Genomic DNA, 13,866 nt, shown 5'->3' with positions numbered 1-13,866 from the left:
CGACGCCATTTTTTATTGTGTTGATCGGAGTGGAATACTAATTTCAGCGTAGTCATATTTTTTTTTTTTTTTTGATTGACGCAATTTTTGTTAACGCACAGACTTTCTTCTTTATGCCTAAAGCAGAAAATACAATCGCCGAATCAAAAAATAATTTGCTCTCGTGGATGTTGTCGTGGGTGATACGAGGCCAAACGAAATTCCGATAGTCTGGAAATGGCGTATATGGCGCGCGAGTACGCAGACGCGCGACAGAAATTCGCAGCATATCTCATACATTCGTATGGCTATTTTATACTGCCACTACATTCTGCAACGTCAGAACGTCGCCTCAGTACCCATCACAGCTTTGGTAGTGCAAGCTTGAGCTAAGCTCACTACAGGTGCCTTGTTTTTTTACCACCGAGTGTTCGTACACAACGGCGGTAAATTAGATCGTTCGAATAAAAAGAAATCAGGAAAGCTTGACAAGATTCTGCGGTATGCTTTCAATAAGGAGGTTAATAAAATATTGCTCTTTTGTCAACTTACTTAAGCATTTAATAGCACTTATGTAGGTTGCACTTTATTCAGAAGTGGAAAAGTACATATGCTTCTTTCTGGCATACAACAGAATCAGTCCCTCGCAAGGATGCAGGATTCTACAGGGTGTTGCACAATTAGACCCGCGCTGTAGAATGCTTCTCCCAGCTAAACCGCGGAATCCTTGCAGTTCAGAGTTCGCACAGAAATCGCATTTTGTCGCTAGTATTTTTTAATACTAAATTTGTTTGTGGTACTTGCCTGATTCGATCAGAAGAAGTAAAATATTCCCATCGCCTGCGGCGGCGGCGACGCCAGACGAACCGCTGCCCCAGTGATGGGACTGGTGGCGCCACCTCATGCTGCTTACAACAACTCAAACCTTCTGCCAGAAACGCTCGCCCCCTCTTTTTCTGCTACAGAGTTGTTAGCAGCATGAGGTGGCGCCACCAGTCCCATCGCTGGGGCAGCGGTTCGTCTGGCGTCGCCGCCGCCGCAGGCGATGGGAATATTTTACTTCTTCTGATCAAATCAGGCAAGTACCACAAACAAATTTAGTATTAAAAAATACTAGCGACAAAATGCGATTTCTGTGCGAAATCTGAACTGCAAGGATTCCGCGGTTTAGCTGGGAGAAGCATTCTACAGCGCGGGTCTAATTGTGCAACACCCTGTAGTAATCACAGGTGGAGGTTAGCCTCTCCACCAGCCATTGCCACTCTACCCTTGCAAATGACTTCATTATTCTATCCACAAATACTACAATGAGCTCTAGGCAATTCAGCTTAATGTAACAAACAGCATATAGTTTCAGTGAAGCTGCTTGAAATCTGGGCGCAATATTCTAATGTCACAATTAATTATCTGCAGTATGTATACAATCTATGGCAGGTTATCAAAAGTCACTCAGTTATATTCAGTATGAAAGAACAGTGAACAAGGGTAGAGGGGGAGCCAGACGAAGACAAGTCCACTTGTCGAAACGTTGGCTCGGCTTGCGAACTAAGGCTCCCTGGCTACTCTTGTTCAAGTGCCTCTTTCATAATGTGTAGCCATCTTCTTTCCCTCGTTCTACCCTGGATCCTCAGTTTTATTCAGCTTCTCAAATGCTGGGCACAGAGTTCAAGTGACCAGGTTGCAGACAGCTTGGTCAAGACAAGCCCAGGTCTTTGCTCAATTTGAGAGTAACAACGTGCATCATTTGAGGCTTCAGCTCATCAAAGAGCTCTTGGGTCAGCTGTCGCTTTCCCTCCCAAGCATGAAGGTCTCTGCAACAAGAAAAGTATGCTGTTAGTTATTGCTTTTAGACAGTGCAAGCATGTACATGCCATCCTGAGTCCAGGAGCTAGTCATGAACCTCTTAAGTCACTAACGAACTTGTAGCTGCCTCCTGTGCTAGTTGCTTCCTGCCTTTAACATTTTGTAGTGAAAGCCACACTAGGCTGATAAAAGCGCATTTCGTGGAGCCGGGCAGAGGCTACTATAGCACATGCGCCATTACAATGACAACCAGCTGCGCCGTTCCACAGGTGTTCCGCTGCTGCGCTCTCTACAGAGAGTCTTCGAAGAGGAGAGTAGCAGCATCCCAGCAGATGCACGCACCGCCACAGAGAGCTGATTGAGGGAAGCAGAAAAGTGTCTGCCAGCATTCAATGCGCAGGGCATGAAATGATTCTGGCTACCCTGCTGCGGTGGTAAAGTGGTCATGAAGCCCGACTACTGTGCCGGAGTACCAGGGTTCCATTCCAACCACCGGCAGCTGCGTTTCGATGGAGGCGAAACGAAGAGGTGTCCATGTGCTGTGCAATGTCAGTGCACGTTAAAGATCCCCAGGAGGTTGCAATTGCTTCGTAGCCCTCCACTACGGCTCCTCTTTCCACTTTCTTTCTCACCTTCCTCCCTTCCCTTACAGTATGGGTCAGGTGTCCGCAGAAACAGGTGTGCCAGATAATGCACCTTTCCCTCCCTGTGAACCAATTATATTACATATAGAATGCTGGTGAACTGTAATGCATTCAACGGAATACCAGTTGTGTTTGATTCAACGCTCGGTCGTCCAGAGCCAAAATTTTCGCTTCACATTTAATTGAGCAGTGTTGAACCCCTATGCCAATGCCTTTCACTGGATGTTCCGATAGGTTTAACCAGAATGGAACTGAAAGATTTATTTTTTAATGTCCAAAGATGCCTCATGAGCACCAGGCAGAGGATGCACCTGCCACTTCCAAAAATGAGTGAAGGGGATACCTAAAAAGTGGACACACAAACTTCATCCGCCCGTAGCTCCGCAGGAAGTGGCATACATGAGGTACAATCGGCTCCCACTTGGCTCGCAGTCCCAGGCGCAGCCACCTGTGCAGGAAGAGATGGTGGTGGTGGTTTGAAAATCTAGTGACTGCAACAAACATAAAACTCTCAACTAAAGGGAAAGAAGGCTATGGAACATGGAACTGGTATGCCATATGTATTAACATCACACACTCTTTAATGGTCACTTAGGAACAGCATTTGTCAAGGCCAAGCATTTGCTAGGTTCATCGAACTGAGTCTTCATTTGTATATACTAAGTGCGATTACGTAAGTTGAACTGCTGCTGTGTGGTGCTTTCCTAGGCTATTTAGTTGCATGCTAATATTATATTTATCCATTTATTTAATATATATACTTCAATCCCAGCCTATTTAATCTTAATCTGTGATATTTTAGGCCCACTCATTCAGCAAGAAAGTACTTAAACGAATCAGCGAGGGGTTAAAGCGTAGCCCAACAAGTTTTTACTTCGATGATGATGATCACTGGCCAGCATTGTTGCTGCTGTTTTAGTCAGAGGTACGCGGGCATTGAATCTCTGTAATATAAGATTTCTCTGTAAGAGGAGCGATGCTGTCAGATGCCTGACAGAAGCAGAGAACCTCTGGACACTGCCTCGAATGCTTCTTTGAACATTAATGAGTATGCTAGCTCTACAATTAGGAAGATGTGAAAAAAATCTTTTAATGCTACTCTGCAAAGGTGTATTCCACACTGTGAATTCTTGTGCACAGACCATGATCATTGCCACTCGGGCTTTGTGCGTATTACTGTTTTCCTCATGCAGAGTAGTTTAGCCGTTTTTTTACCTATGCAAATTATGATCTGTCATATTGTTGCTCATGTTTATTTGCTTTCTCAGTCACCTGAAATTACTTCAGCACTGCTGAAGCTACTCAAAAAACTATTTAGCGCCACCTACATGACAAAACCTTGCTCGCTGAACTGCTTGCTGCACACATGAGAATGACCATTGGCTTCTTTGCCCATAAGCAGCTTGAATAACTAAGCCTCTCTCAGCTTATTTTTTGGCTAGAAATGAGAGCTTACACCACGGTCTATCACATACATCTTGGAATTGGGGTATGGAGCTGACCATTACAACAGCTTAAAGAAGTATAGACACCGAAATTTGGTTGCATTTTTCTTCTTGTTAATGACACTTAAGCAATTACTATTGGGCGCGAGGACATACCGTGGCGCCGCCTCTTGGAAGCGCCCGCATGACAAAGTAAGTGGGATAACGCACGTTGAACGGCTACCGTAGGATGCTTTCCTAGGCAGTTCAGTTGGGTTAGCATTACGTTCATTTATTTATTTAATATACACCTCAGTCTGGGCCTGTATAAGCTTATATTAAAGTATGAGACCCAGTCATTCGGCAAAAAAAGCACTTCACCGAATCAGAGTTATCGAAGTTGGCGAGCTTCACTGCTACGACGATGTGCACTGGCTGCATCATTTCTGCTGTTATGAAAAAAATAAACCACTGAGGCTATCACACAAGCAGTCAGTGCACAGGTAATGGGAATCCTGTGCAAGAGCAGAGGACTGTCAAGAGCCTGACAGATGTTGAGCGCCTTTGCATAGCGCTGGCAGAAGCGGCACTATTCACCTGCTTCCTTGAACGTAGTAGAGCAAGCAGGTTAGACTGCGGGGATGACATGGATTAATTTTTTAGAAAGTGTGAAGACGTTAGTTCCATGCAGCGAATTCTTGCACACTGACTACCGTCATTGGCACTCTTGGTTAGAGCAGATATTTGTTTTTTCCCACGCACAGTAGGTTTTTTTTTTTTTTACGCATATCTCGATCAGCACATCACAACACGCATGCAATGCTCTGTCTTTTATTTATTCACAAAAACTGTCATTTGAAATTACTACAGTACTGGAGACGCTGCCTTAGACAACTCACCATGCATACCGCTGCCCGAGACGGCAGAATCTTCTAGCTCACTTCAGTGAAACTTCCGTGTCAACATGTTGATTTAGAATCATTTGAGACCTTCTGGCCTTCGTACGATCCCTCCCTTCTTTGGGAAGGTACTGCTTCATGAAGAAGCCAGCATCTTTTCCATCCTTCCAGCAATAGTATCGTTAGAATTCACAAGTTATGAGCGCAAATTGAAATGCGTGCACAGTTTCTTGTGCCGCTCACCGAACTTTTAGCGCCAACTATATGGACAAAATCTCGCTCGCTGAAATGTATGCAGCACACATCACGAGAATGATCACTCACTGATTTGCCTATTCAAATTTTAATTAAGGAAGGAGAATTCTGTGAGCTTATGTTTCGGGTAGCAATGGAAGCTTGCGCCGGGTTCCCTCGCTTATGTACAGGCACAGAGCAGTAACAGACCGTAGCAACAGCTTAAATAAACTTCAGCAGCCTCAGTAACGATGCAAGATCAAAAAGTGCAAGGCTGGCACTCTATATCGACCCAAACTACAAAAATAAATGCGATTATTAGCTTTTAAAAGGCACAAATTCAATCGAGCGTCTGCTTCAGCAGCAGTAAGAGGAGTCACGTGATCCCACTTTCTCCCCTAGATCGACACTAGCGCCGTTCGCACCAGTGGTGGCGCTCGCGCCCATTATGTGGATCACCATGTGGCTTTCGTCTACGAGCACTAAGTAATGTATAACTGAATTTTTATTTCTCGCCTGTTTTGGTTTTACTTTCAGCAGCCAAGCAAATGTTATGATGCCAAAGTCTGGGTCATGTGAAGGGATAAAAAAACTGATATAATCCTTGCTTTTTCACTCATTGTGATTCCTGTTCTTGAGGAAGGTTGGCTCAGCACTGCAGTTAATTAAAATGACAAAAGAGCCATTACATCGCCGTTTTTTCATTCCATCATGTGACTTAACTTGACTTTGACATTACAGCCATTGCAAGGCTGTTAAAACCAAAACTGAAATAAGTGAAAAAAGAATTTCAAGTATACATTACTTTGCGATCTTAGGTAAACAGCTCTTGGTACAGCAACGTCTTACACATCATTACAAATAATAAAACATGCAACCAAAAATTAGGTGTTTATACCCTTTTAAATAAACTTAAGCAACACCGGTGATGGTGCAAGATCAAGCTGTGCAGTGCTGGCACTTGCTATGAAGTTAAGCTACAGAGGGAAACAAGACTTGGCTTTTACAATGCCCCAATTCATTGCGTCTGCTGTAGCAGCAGTAATAGGAGTTGCACATCCAACTTGATCATCTAGGTCGACGCTAGCATTGTTCAGTGAACTCCAGTGGTGGAACTCATGACCAAAAGTGACACACTCCCTTTACAGTGTCGAACTCTACTTTGTACACCACAGCTAACAATGCCGTTAATACTGTTTGTTGCTTGTTTTCAAGGTGACATTTTGAATGACAGATGGCATGCAGAAAGCTCTTCTTAATGCCTTGTAAAATTGCCCAGAACTCCTCCATAAAGTTACTGTGACCACCAGAAATTTTTTACTATACTAGTGTCTTTATTATTTCTGCTTTTGGTGATGGCATGGCTCCGAAGATGTTGTCTGGTAATTCATTTGATACTTAATCTGCTAAACATATATTGTCACTTTATAAAAAAAAAAACTCAGAATTAGCTTTCATTTTCCTGCTATCATCTTTTTATGTGTAATTATTTATTAACGGTTATCACATTTTCAATGTCATTTAAGTCTTGTGGAAGTGCCACATTCGCATGAATGCAACACGGCTGCGTATATAATGAAAGCTTGATATCACGTGAAAACGAAATCTTTTCATCAATACAGCGTCATCTTCCATGGTCTCAATGAAAGCACAGTAGTTGAGTGCAGAAAAGCCACCCACTCAGTGCCGCTGCCGCTTTGTGAATGATGCTGCCCAATGTTGTGAACTTTGTCCTTTTCTTCCTTCCTTACACCTCACTGAAGTTTTAATGCCTTTACTTTCTATGTGGCCCACGCTGAAATTTTTCTGCGCTAATAGCTAGAAAGGTAAAGGTCAGCACAAATACAACACAATTCAGTCAACACAGAGCACACGAATGCAGCAAAACATAACATTTAATTCTAAGAAATATGCCGATAGGAATGAACAGCGCAAAATGGACGCAGACACAGTAAAGGTATGACGACACATATGGGCACTGATTTAAAACAACTTTTTTTATTCGAACCTTGGCTCAGAATATATAGGATTGTTTTAAATGGCTTGTTCCACAGCTTCAAAAAGATTGGACAATGGGCAAATGTAAAAGTTGCCTTTTCCACCCCAGACAAGCTGCAAAAACTGTGCAGGCTGACCAATCCCAGTGGCGCAAAGAATGAAATGCAAAAAGAAGCACTGAACCAAGTTCGTTGAATCTTCCAACTCACTCGTGTACAGCGTTCCGCTGTCATGTGGGAAAAGCTGTGATGGCCAAATAGGTAGGTGTCTTAACGACCACTTCCAGGAGCATTGTTACAACTTGTCTGAAAAGTAAAGCGGACTTCTGCGCTCACATTGCAGAAAATGTAAACCAGATGATAACTGTGTAGATGAAGATGAAGGCATGTCAAATCAAGTTTCCATGTCTCAAGCCTTCTACCAAGATTTCCAAAAACAGATCTGAACTGACTTGTGAAATTATTGAAGCCAAAATGATAGATTGTTTACATGATTCTTGCATGTCAAAGCCTTCGATCACTCTCACACATAAAGAGCTTTTGCACCTCCGTCAAAGCTTGACTGTGCATGCATGATGTTGGCCATAATTACCCTATATATTCTGGGTCGAAATTTAAAACAAACTGTTGCAAGTCAGTGCTCGTGTTGTCTTGTGTCCCTGTCCATGTTGCACTGTTCATTCCCGTCATGAAACACCAACATGCCAAAGTGCTACGTTAGTAAAAAATGCCACACAGGAAGAAAAGTGCAAGTACGGGCAACACACGACATGTGCTATATAAGAGCCGGAAAACTTACAAGAATGTCACGTGCAAATTTGGCATTCAAACTATAAAAGCTGCTCTTAATGTAATGGTTTGGTTCGGCTTATGTGGTTTAATGTCCTGCTGTTGTGAAGGGCTCTGGAAAACTTTGACTACCTGGGGCTGTTTGACGAGCACATCACACAGTACATAGGTACTTTTGTTTCACTTCCATCGAAATGTGGCTACGGCAGCCAAGATTGAATCCAGGTCCCCCGGCCCAATAATTGAGCGCCTTAAATGCTGTACCATCGCAGTGTGGCAGAGCAGCAGCAATAGTTGCATCACCTAAGACAGCGTGCTTCAAATTATGCTCGACAGGGTGCCTGTTATTGGCACAATGTGGTTTCGTTGCCTCACAAAAGAACAGCTTCATGCAGGTGCTAAAACTTCATGACTGCTTGACACCTCACCAGCAGCCATAATTAAAGGGCAACTGTAAGGTTTTCTTCAACATTATAGGTTGATGGTTGCATTATATTCTTTGGTGCACTCCGTCTGTTAGAGTACACCATTTTTCAAAACACACTGTGAATCAATTTTAGAACAGCAAAACAAAATCAAAATTCAGATGCACTACCAGAGGTGGTGTTTGCATAACACAGTGAGGACGTTACAATCACTACTGAAAAATTCTGGGTGATCGAGCCTGACTTGCTGAAAAAGTGACTGCTAACAATGGCTTTGTCCATAATATGCCTGAAATGACAAAATAGAAGCCTGAAAACGTTTGTTTAGAATTGGTGTGTGGGTAGTATTTGTGTCAACTGAGTGCTGCCAATAAACCTTTGCATCGGGCGATGAGGATGTCGAACATCTCCTCTCTGGGCTGTTGCAAACCGGTTCCGCTGCCGCTTCCACCATACTGACATCAGGCGCACAAAACAGCCCAGCGAGCAATATGGTGATGCCCAGGGGGCCCTCATTACAAAAAAAGTTAAAAAGTAAAATTTTGTCCACAAAAATGTCCACAAGAATATGGCATAAATTGTGCCGACATTTGCCTTGATTAGGCTGAGGAAAAATCGAAATTTTAGAATTGACAGGCACAGAAATCAACCACGGCATGACTGCTAAATTTGGTAAAATTAATCAGAACAAAAGAAGGAACCATATGGTAAAAATTTCAGCGAAAAGGTGAACTTCAAACAAACCCCGGAACTGCAGAAAAATAAGAAGAGCCATTTTGTGGGAGCAAAATTTTTGTCAATGAAAACACTTAAAAACCCAAACAGCCATAGTTACCTGCAATTTTCATCTACTCTGTAGCCACGAAGCTTTGAATACATCTTACCAGCAATTACGAGGAGTCCAACATAATTTTACCTTCCTGTAGCTGTCAGGCCGAGAACACATGTGAAATTTCTTTTTGACAAGGCAGAGATGAACTGTCCCAACAAATCTTTTTCTACCAAGCACCAGAAATATAAATGTGATGTTAAAACAATTTTTCTGGAGTTCATTATGGTGCTGTGAAGTAACAGGTATTTTCCACACTGTATGCAAAGTAAAACCTCAATATAACGAAGTCCTACTTGCAGCTGAAAATTTCATCAAATTGCGAATTTCGTTACGTTGAGGTTTCTATGTTCTAGCCATCCAAATAAAGTAACAGGTTAATGGAACACTGCTAGTAGATGGAAACTTGTCAGTTACGCATTCAGGGAATAAGCAAGAAATGCTAGCAATAATATAGCACTAACAAGGGTACTGGATGTTGTTCTGTACATCAGGAGGATAATGGGTGATAGCAAACAGATGCGAACGCGTCATTTTTCTTCATGTGCGCAAAGAGTGAGTGCATCCATGCCAACGCGGCTACCTTTGTGCGGCAATCTTTTCTTCAGGCCTCTGGTACACATACCGTATTTATGCAAGTAATGACCTTGCCTCTCACTTTTACCGCTGGCAACTTAAATACAAAAAACAAAAGCGCCAGTCGTTAGCATGTTCCTGTGTCACGTGCCGTCGCAATCCAGTTTATTTCTTGGTAGGGCATCAAGATTTCGCGCAGCGACAATTCAGTGACATATTTTTGCCAAGTTTTAGTTTGCAAACCTTGATGTGAAATATTAATTACTGAGAATATATCACTCAGTGCACCACGCTGGTTTCCAGTTGCTTGCATTGTGCGAGCAGCGAGAATGTTCACAATGAACGCATTCTTTTTCTGTCCGCCGATCACATGCAGCGAACTCCTTCCAAAGAAATGTCGCCGCAAGTCACACAAAAAATAATCAATTTCATAGCAAGGCCCTACTCGTTGCCGCATTTTCCATTGTTGACATCACCGCCCGCACACTTAGTTAGCCCTTCACATACGCTAGCAGCGCATTCACGGACTTCAAACTGACAACAGTGAAGATCACATCTTCGAGCAGTTAGGCATTCGAGCAGTTAGGCAGTTAGCAGCGGTAGCCGTGGCGTCTTCTGTTCCACTAACAAACACTGCCTTGCGCTCCATTACAAGGGTTGATGCCATCTACCAAGTTTTTCCGCTTTGCTTCCAATTGCTTTGATCTTGGAAGGTTGTAGCAACAGGGTGTCTCGCTGAATGCATCTGCTGTCTGAAGTTTCCCCGTCCCTGGCCGGCGTTGCTGTCAAGCTTAACCCGATCAGCACATCGCGAGTAGGTGCAGGCGGTGGTATATCCACAATGCTTGCAGTTTCCATGGAGTTCTTCAAGTTGTCAATGAGAGACTTTCTCTTCCTTTTTCCAAACTCGTGCGTCGTTCGGAACTTCAGTGCTGATATTGTTGCGAGACGCACGAGCGACGACACTCCGATAAGATGATGCCTGCTGAAGCTTACGGCCCGCAGCAGATGACGAGACGAGTGTCAGCCAATCGGGTGGCACGTTTTAGTCATGTGCACTAACTAGCGAATAGCAGCGCACATTGAGACTTTTTTTGGTGCCTTTCTTCTCCGCAACCAATACCCGTAAATGCGCAGAAATAGCGCGAAATTGAACGCGAGAAGCTGCTCTTTGGAATGAGACCAAGATGGCGGCAATCACTACCGGAGAATGACAACTGTGTGTGGTGGAAAGAGCACGGTTTTCGCGTCAAAATCCACCCCGAATGTGCGCGGCTCTACAATTTTTAATCATATTACCGCCGAAATATTGACTCTATAGTTCTGAAAATTCATAGATAAGTAGAAAAGGTGTTGGTCAAATATCAGCTTTCCTTTGTAGCCGTAAGGCTGCGCTTGGGTGGATGCCAATGAGTAATTACTCCCTTATTTAGTTCTGAAAAATCAATTTTTTTTCACAATTTTTTTCTGTCTCAGAAGCCGTCTCTCCCCTTAAAAGTTGGACAGCGCAGAGGGCTATGAAACGAAAAATGGTAGGTGTAACGTTAAGACATAAAAAACGCACAGAGTGGGTCAGAGAATAACTCGAGTTAATGACATTCTAGTGGAAATCAAGAAGAAGAAATGGGCATGGGCAGAGCATGTAGTGTGTAGAGAGGACAGCCGATGGTCACTTAGGGCAACAAATTGGATTTCAAAGGAAGGAAAGCATAGCAGGGAGCGGCAGGAAGTTAGGTCAGCAGATGAGGTTAAGAAGTTCACTGGGGTTAAGTGGATGCAGTTAGCACAGGACAGGGTTAAATGGAGAAGTATGGGAGAGGCCTTTGCCCTGCAGTGGGTATAGCCCGGTTGTTGATGATGATGATGACTAGCCTTTACTACCTGCTAGCTACCTCCCGCCAGAGGCCAAGAAACAAACATCACCAAAATTGGTGAATGCGAATTCTAACTGCCTTCTAACTACCACCTGCAAGGGCCAGACAAACAAACATTGGCGAGATTGAGGAATGCAGGCTTCAATGCTAGTGCGACAGAAGTTTACACATTTCAAATCACTCACATTGGCAACAACAATGCCATATCTGCTGACAGTGGCAATGTAGGTGTGCTTACAGCCATCAATGAGGGACCCATGTAATTTGCAAGAAATTGTAATTTACTGTCCCCTAGCAACGTAACATGCAATATGTGAACAGTTACTAATTATTATGGTAGTCCTTGGCAGGTTATTACCTGAACTTGATCTCTGCATTGCTGACTTCTTCCATCTTGTACATGGATGTTAGCAATTGAAGCCGGTCGGCAGGAAGAGGCTTCTGCAAGATGGTACAAGCCCATGTTGGACACTGTGGCACTGTAAACAAGGCTGTAAGCCTTTACAAGACCTTACAACACTTACAATCACTCTTTCAACATGCAGAGCACTAATAATAATAAAGTACTTATAAGGGGAGGAAAAGTGCAGTAACTGTCTCATTCATGATGAATACAAAAGAAAGGATAGAGAAGGACTCACAGTTAGAGATGAGTTGCTCAGGAGTGAGCCAAATTTTTTGAGCTGCTCTTTTCAAAGTGAGTGAGCCATGGCTCAGTAAAAGTGGGTGGCGATTCTTTTGGAGACCCAGTAATCCGGCTCTCTTGCTCAGTGAGCCGTGCCGAACCATTCCGTCAGAGCATAGCGTTAATACAAAGCCAGAAAGAATCTCAAGCTCGGTGCGACTTCCATACCATCTATTATCGATACGAGAAAGCAACTGCCCTCCTGCCCTTCTTCGCAAGAGGCGCAACCATTCTCTTTCGTTCAGTGAGCGAGTGAGCCAAGCCGAACAAGTTTCACCAGAGGTGGAAATTGTGGTCTTCTGGAGGGTGTGATTTGCATACCATCTATTAGCAGTGTGAGCAAGCAAGCAACTGCATTTTTACTCTTCCTCGCAAGAGATGCAACCACTCCTCGCCTGTGGATGTCTCCACGGGTGCACAGCCGCTGGGGCCCGTGTTTTTTTTTTTTTTTCATAAAATTTCTGGTTTCGTTTTCTGACCAATGGTGCTGGCCGGCATGGGTAGAGTCGCACTACTCGTACTCGCCCGCTGTGTACAGTGCACACAGCAGCCCCTTTGGGTTTGTATGCGTTTAATGGGCACCCGAGGCCACTGGAGAGAGAAGTAAGGAAGCCTCAATTGGCAAAGGATGGCGCAGTTCGTTGCCTGCTGCTGTTCGAACAATGTCTCACGACACTCACCGGTAGTGCATGTTGTGCTTGTGCAACATCACACTTCGAAGATAAAGTCTTCCGTGTCTTTAAAGACAACAGGTGAACGCACAGTTAGTGCCCTGTGTTTCATTTGTGCTCATTAGAGTAGGCAAGAAAGTGTCACCCATGTCATTTGTTTCTGTTCGTTTTGTGAGCATGTATCCTAGAACGTCAACAAACCGAGGCCAATCATTGGTTCTACTGTAATACGAGTCAACTATACATAGCTTTTCTTTTTGTCCTGATCTATGAGATGGCATGATCGGCAGTATTGCGCGCATACGCAAGAAAAAAAAAAAGGAATGCATGGCAGAGAAAAAAAAAGGGGGGGGGGGGGGATCGGGATCGAGCCGCCATACAAAGAAAATGATCGAGACAGGGTGGAGGCTCCGTTCGGCTGCCACTTGGCCGTTACAGATTTAAGTGAGTCGGTAAGCCGTTCAAATGAGCTGGTTCATTTCAGTGAGCTGAGCCATTCCAAGCCGCTCACAAGCTGCAAGTCCGTGCATCTATCCTCATCTGCACCCTTCCCCGCCCTTGTTTCAATGTACACTACACCCATGTAGAAAAAACTAGTGACCACGTCTATCTTGTTGAGGAACTCTGCACAGCCCAATAGGTAATACCAGATGTAGCTAGGTTGCTTTGTTTCAAAGCAGAATGTCATCTAGCCAATTAAAGGACTTTAAGGAGACAGAGCTCTTGAATCATGCTTCTTTACTTTTTGATCAAATCCAATGAAAATGCAAGTCTTTATCAGTTTTTTTAATGATGATTTCAAATATATAATTACTTTTCTGATATGTCAATTAGTTTTAAAGGCATGCAACATTTTCACTCCTTTATTTACAGAAACAATACAAAAAAAGAAACACAAATTAGAAAACTATTATTAACGCGTGGCTAGGCAGTATATACACTATACAGAATACAATGTAGGAACTACTTCTTTGATTAAGGCAGTAGTAGTCATTTTGGACTTGAATTTTGATGTAGGGAAAAGTGATTTATGAGCC

General features: G+C 43.5%; 1 protein-coding gene across 4 annotated transcripts in view; it reads right to left on the bottom strand.

The window, feature by feature from the left end:
* Positions 1-1,591: 1,591 nt before the first annotated feature.
* LOC146204888 (leukotriene A-4 hydrolase) overlaps positions 1,592-13,866 on the bottom strand; it is a 72,174-nt gene continuing 59,899 nt past the window's right edge. For 2 of the 4 annotated variants that reach the window (XM_084589590.1, XM_084589589.1), the window contains exons 15-17: positions 11,832-11,914; positions 2,770-2,874; positions 1,592-1,790 (exon numbers count right to left, since the gene is read on the bottom strand). In XM_084589590.1, the coding sequence (XP_084445716.1) occupies positions 1,673-1,790; positions 2,770-2,874; positions 11,832-11,914 (306 nt within the window). In that variant the 3' untranslated portion in view covers positions 1,592-1,672. Of the gene's footprint in view, positions 1,791-2,769; positions 2,875-7,190; positions 7,287-11,831; positions 11,915-13,866 lie in introns of those variants that run through there. The other 2 variants (XM_084589591.1, XM_084589593.1) reach the window with 2 other exon arrangements.

The sequence above is a fragment of the Amblyomma maculatum genome, chromosome 1 (assembly GCF_055883805.1).
Source record: "Amblyomma maculatum isolate TAMU_Amacu chromosome 1, ASM5588380v1, whole genome shotgun sequence".
In the NCBI taxonomy this organism is placed as follows: Eukaryota; Metazoa; Arthropoda; class Arachnida; order Ixodida; family Ixodidae; genus Amblyomma; species Amblyomma maculatum.
Note: the sequence above shows the minus strand (reverse complement) of the source record. Positions and strands in the feature narration are given on the sequence as shown.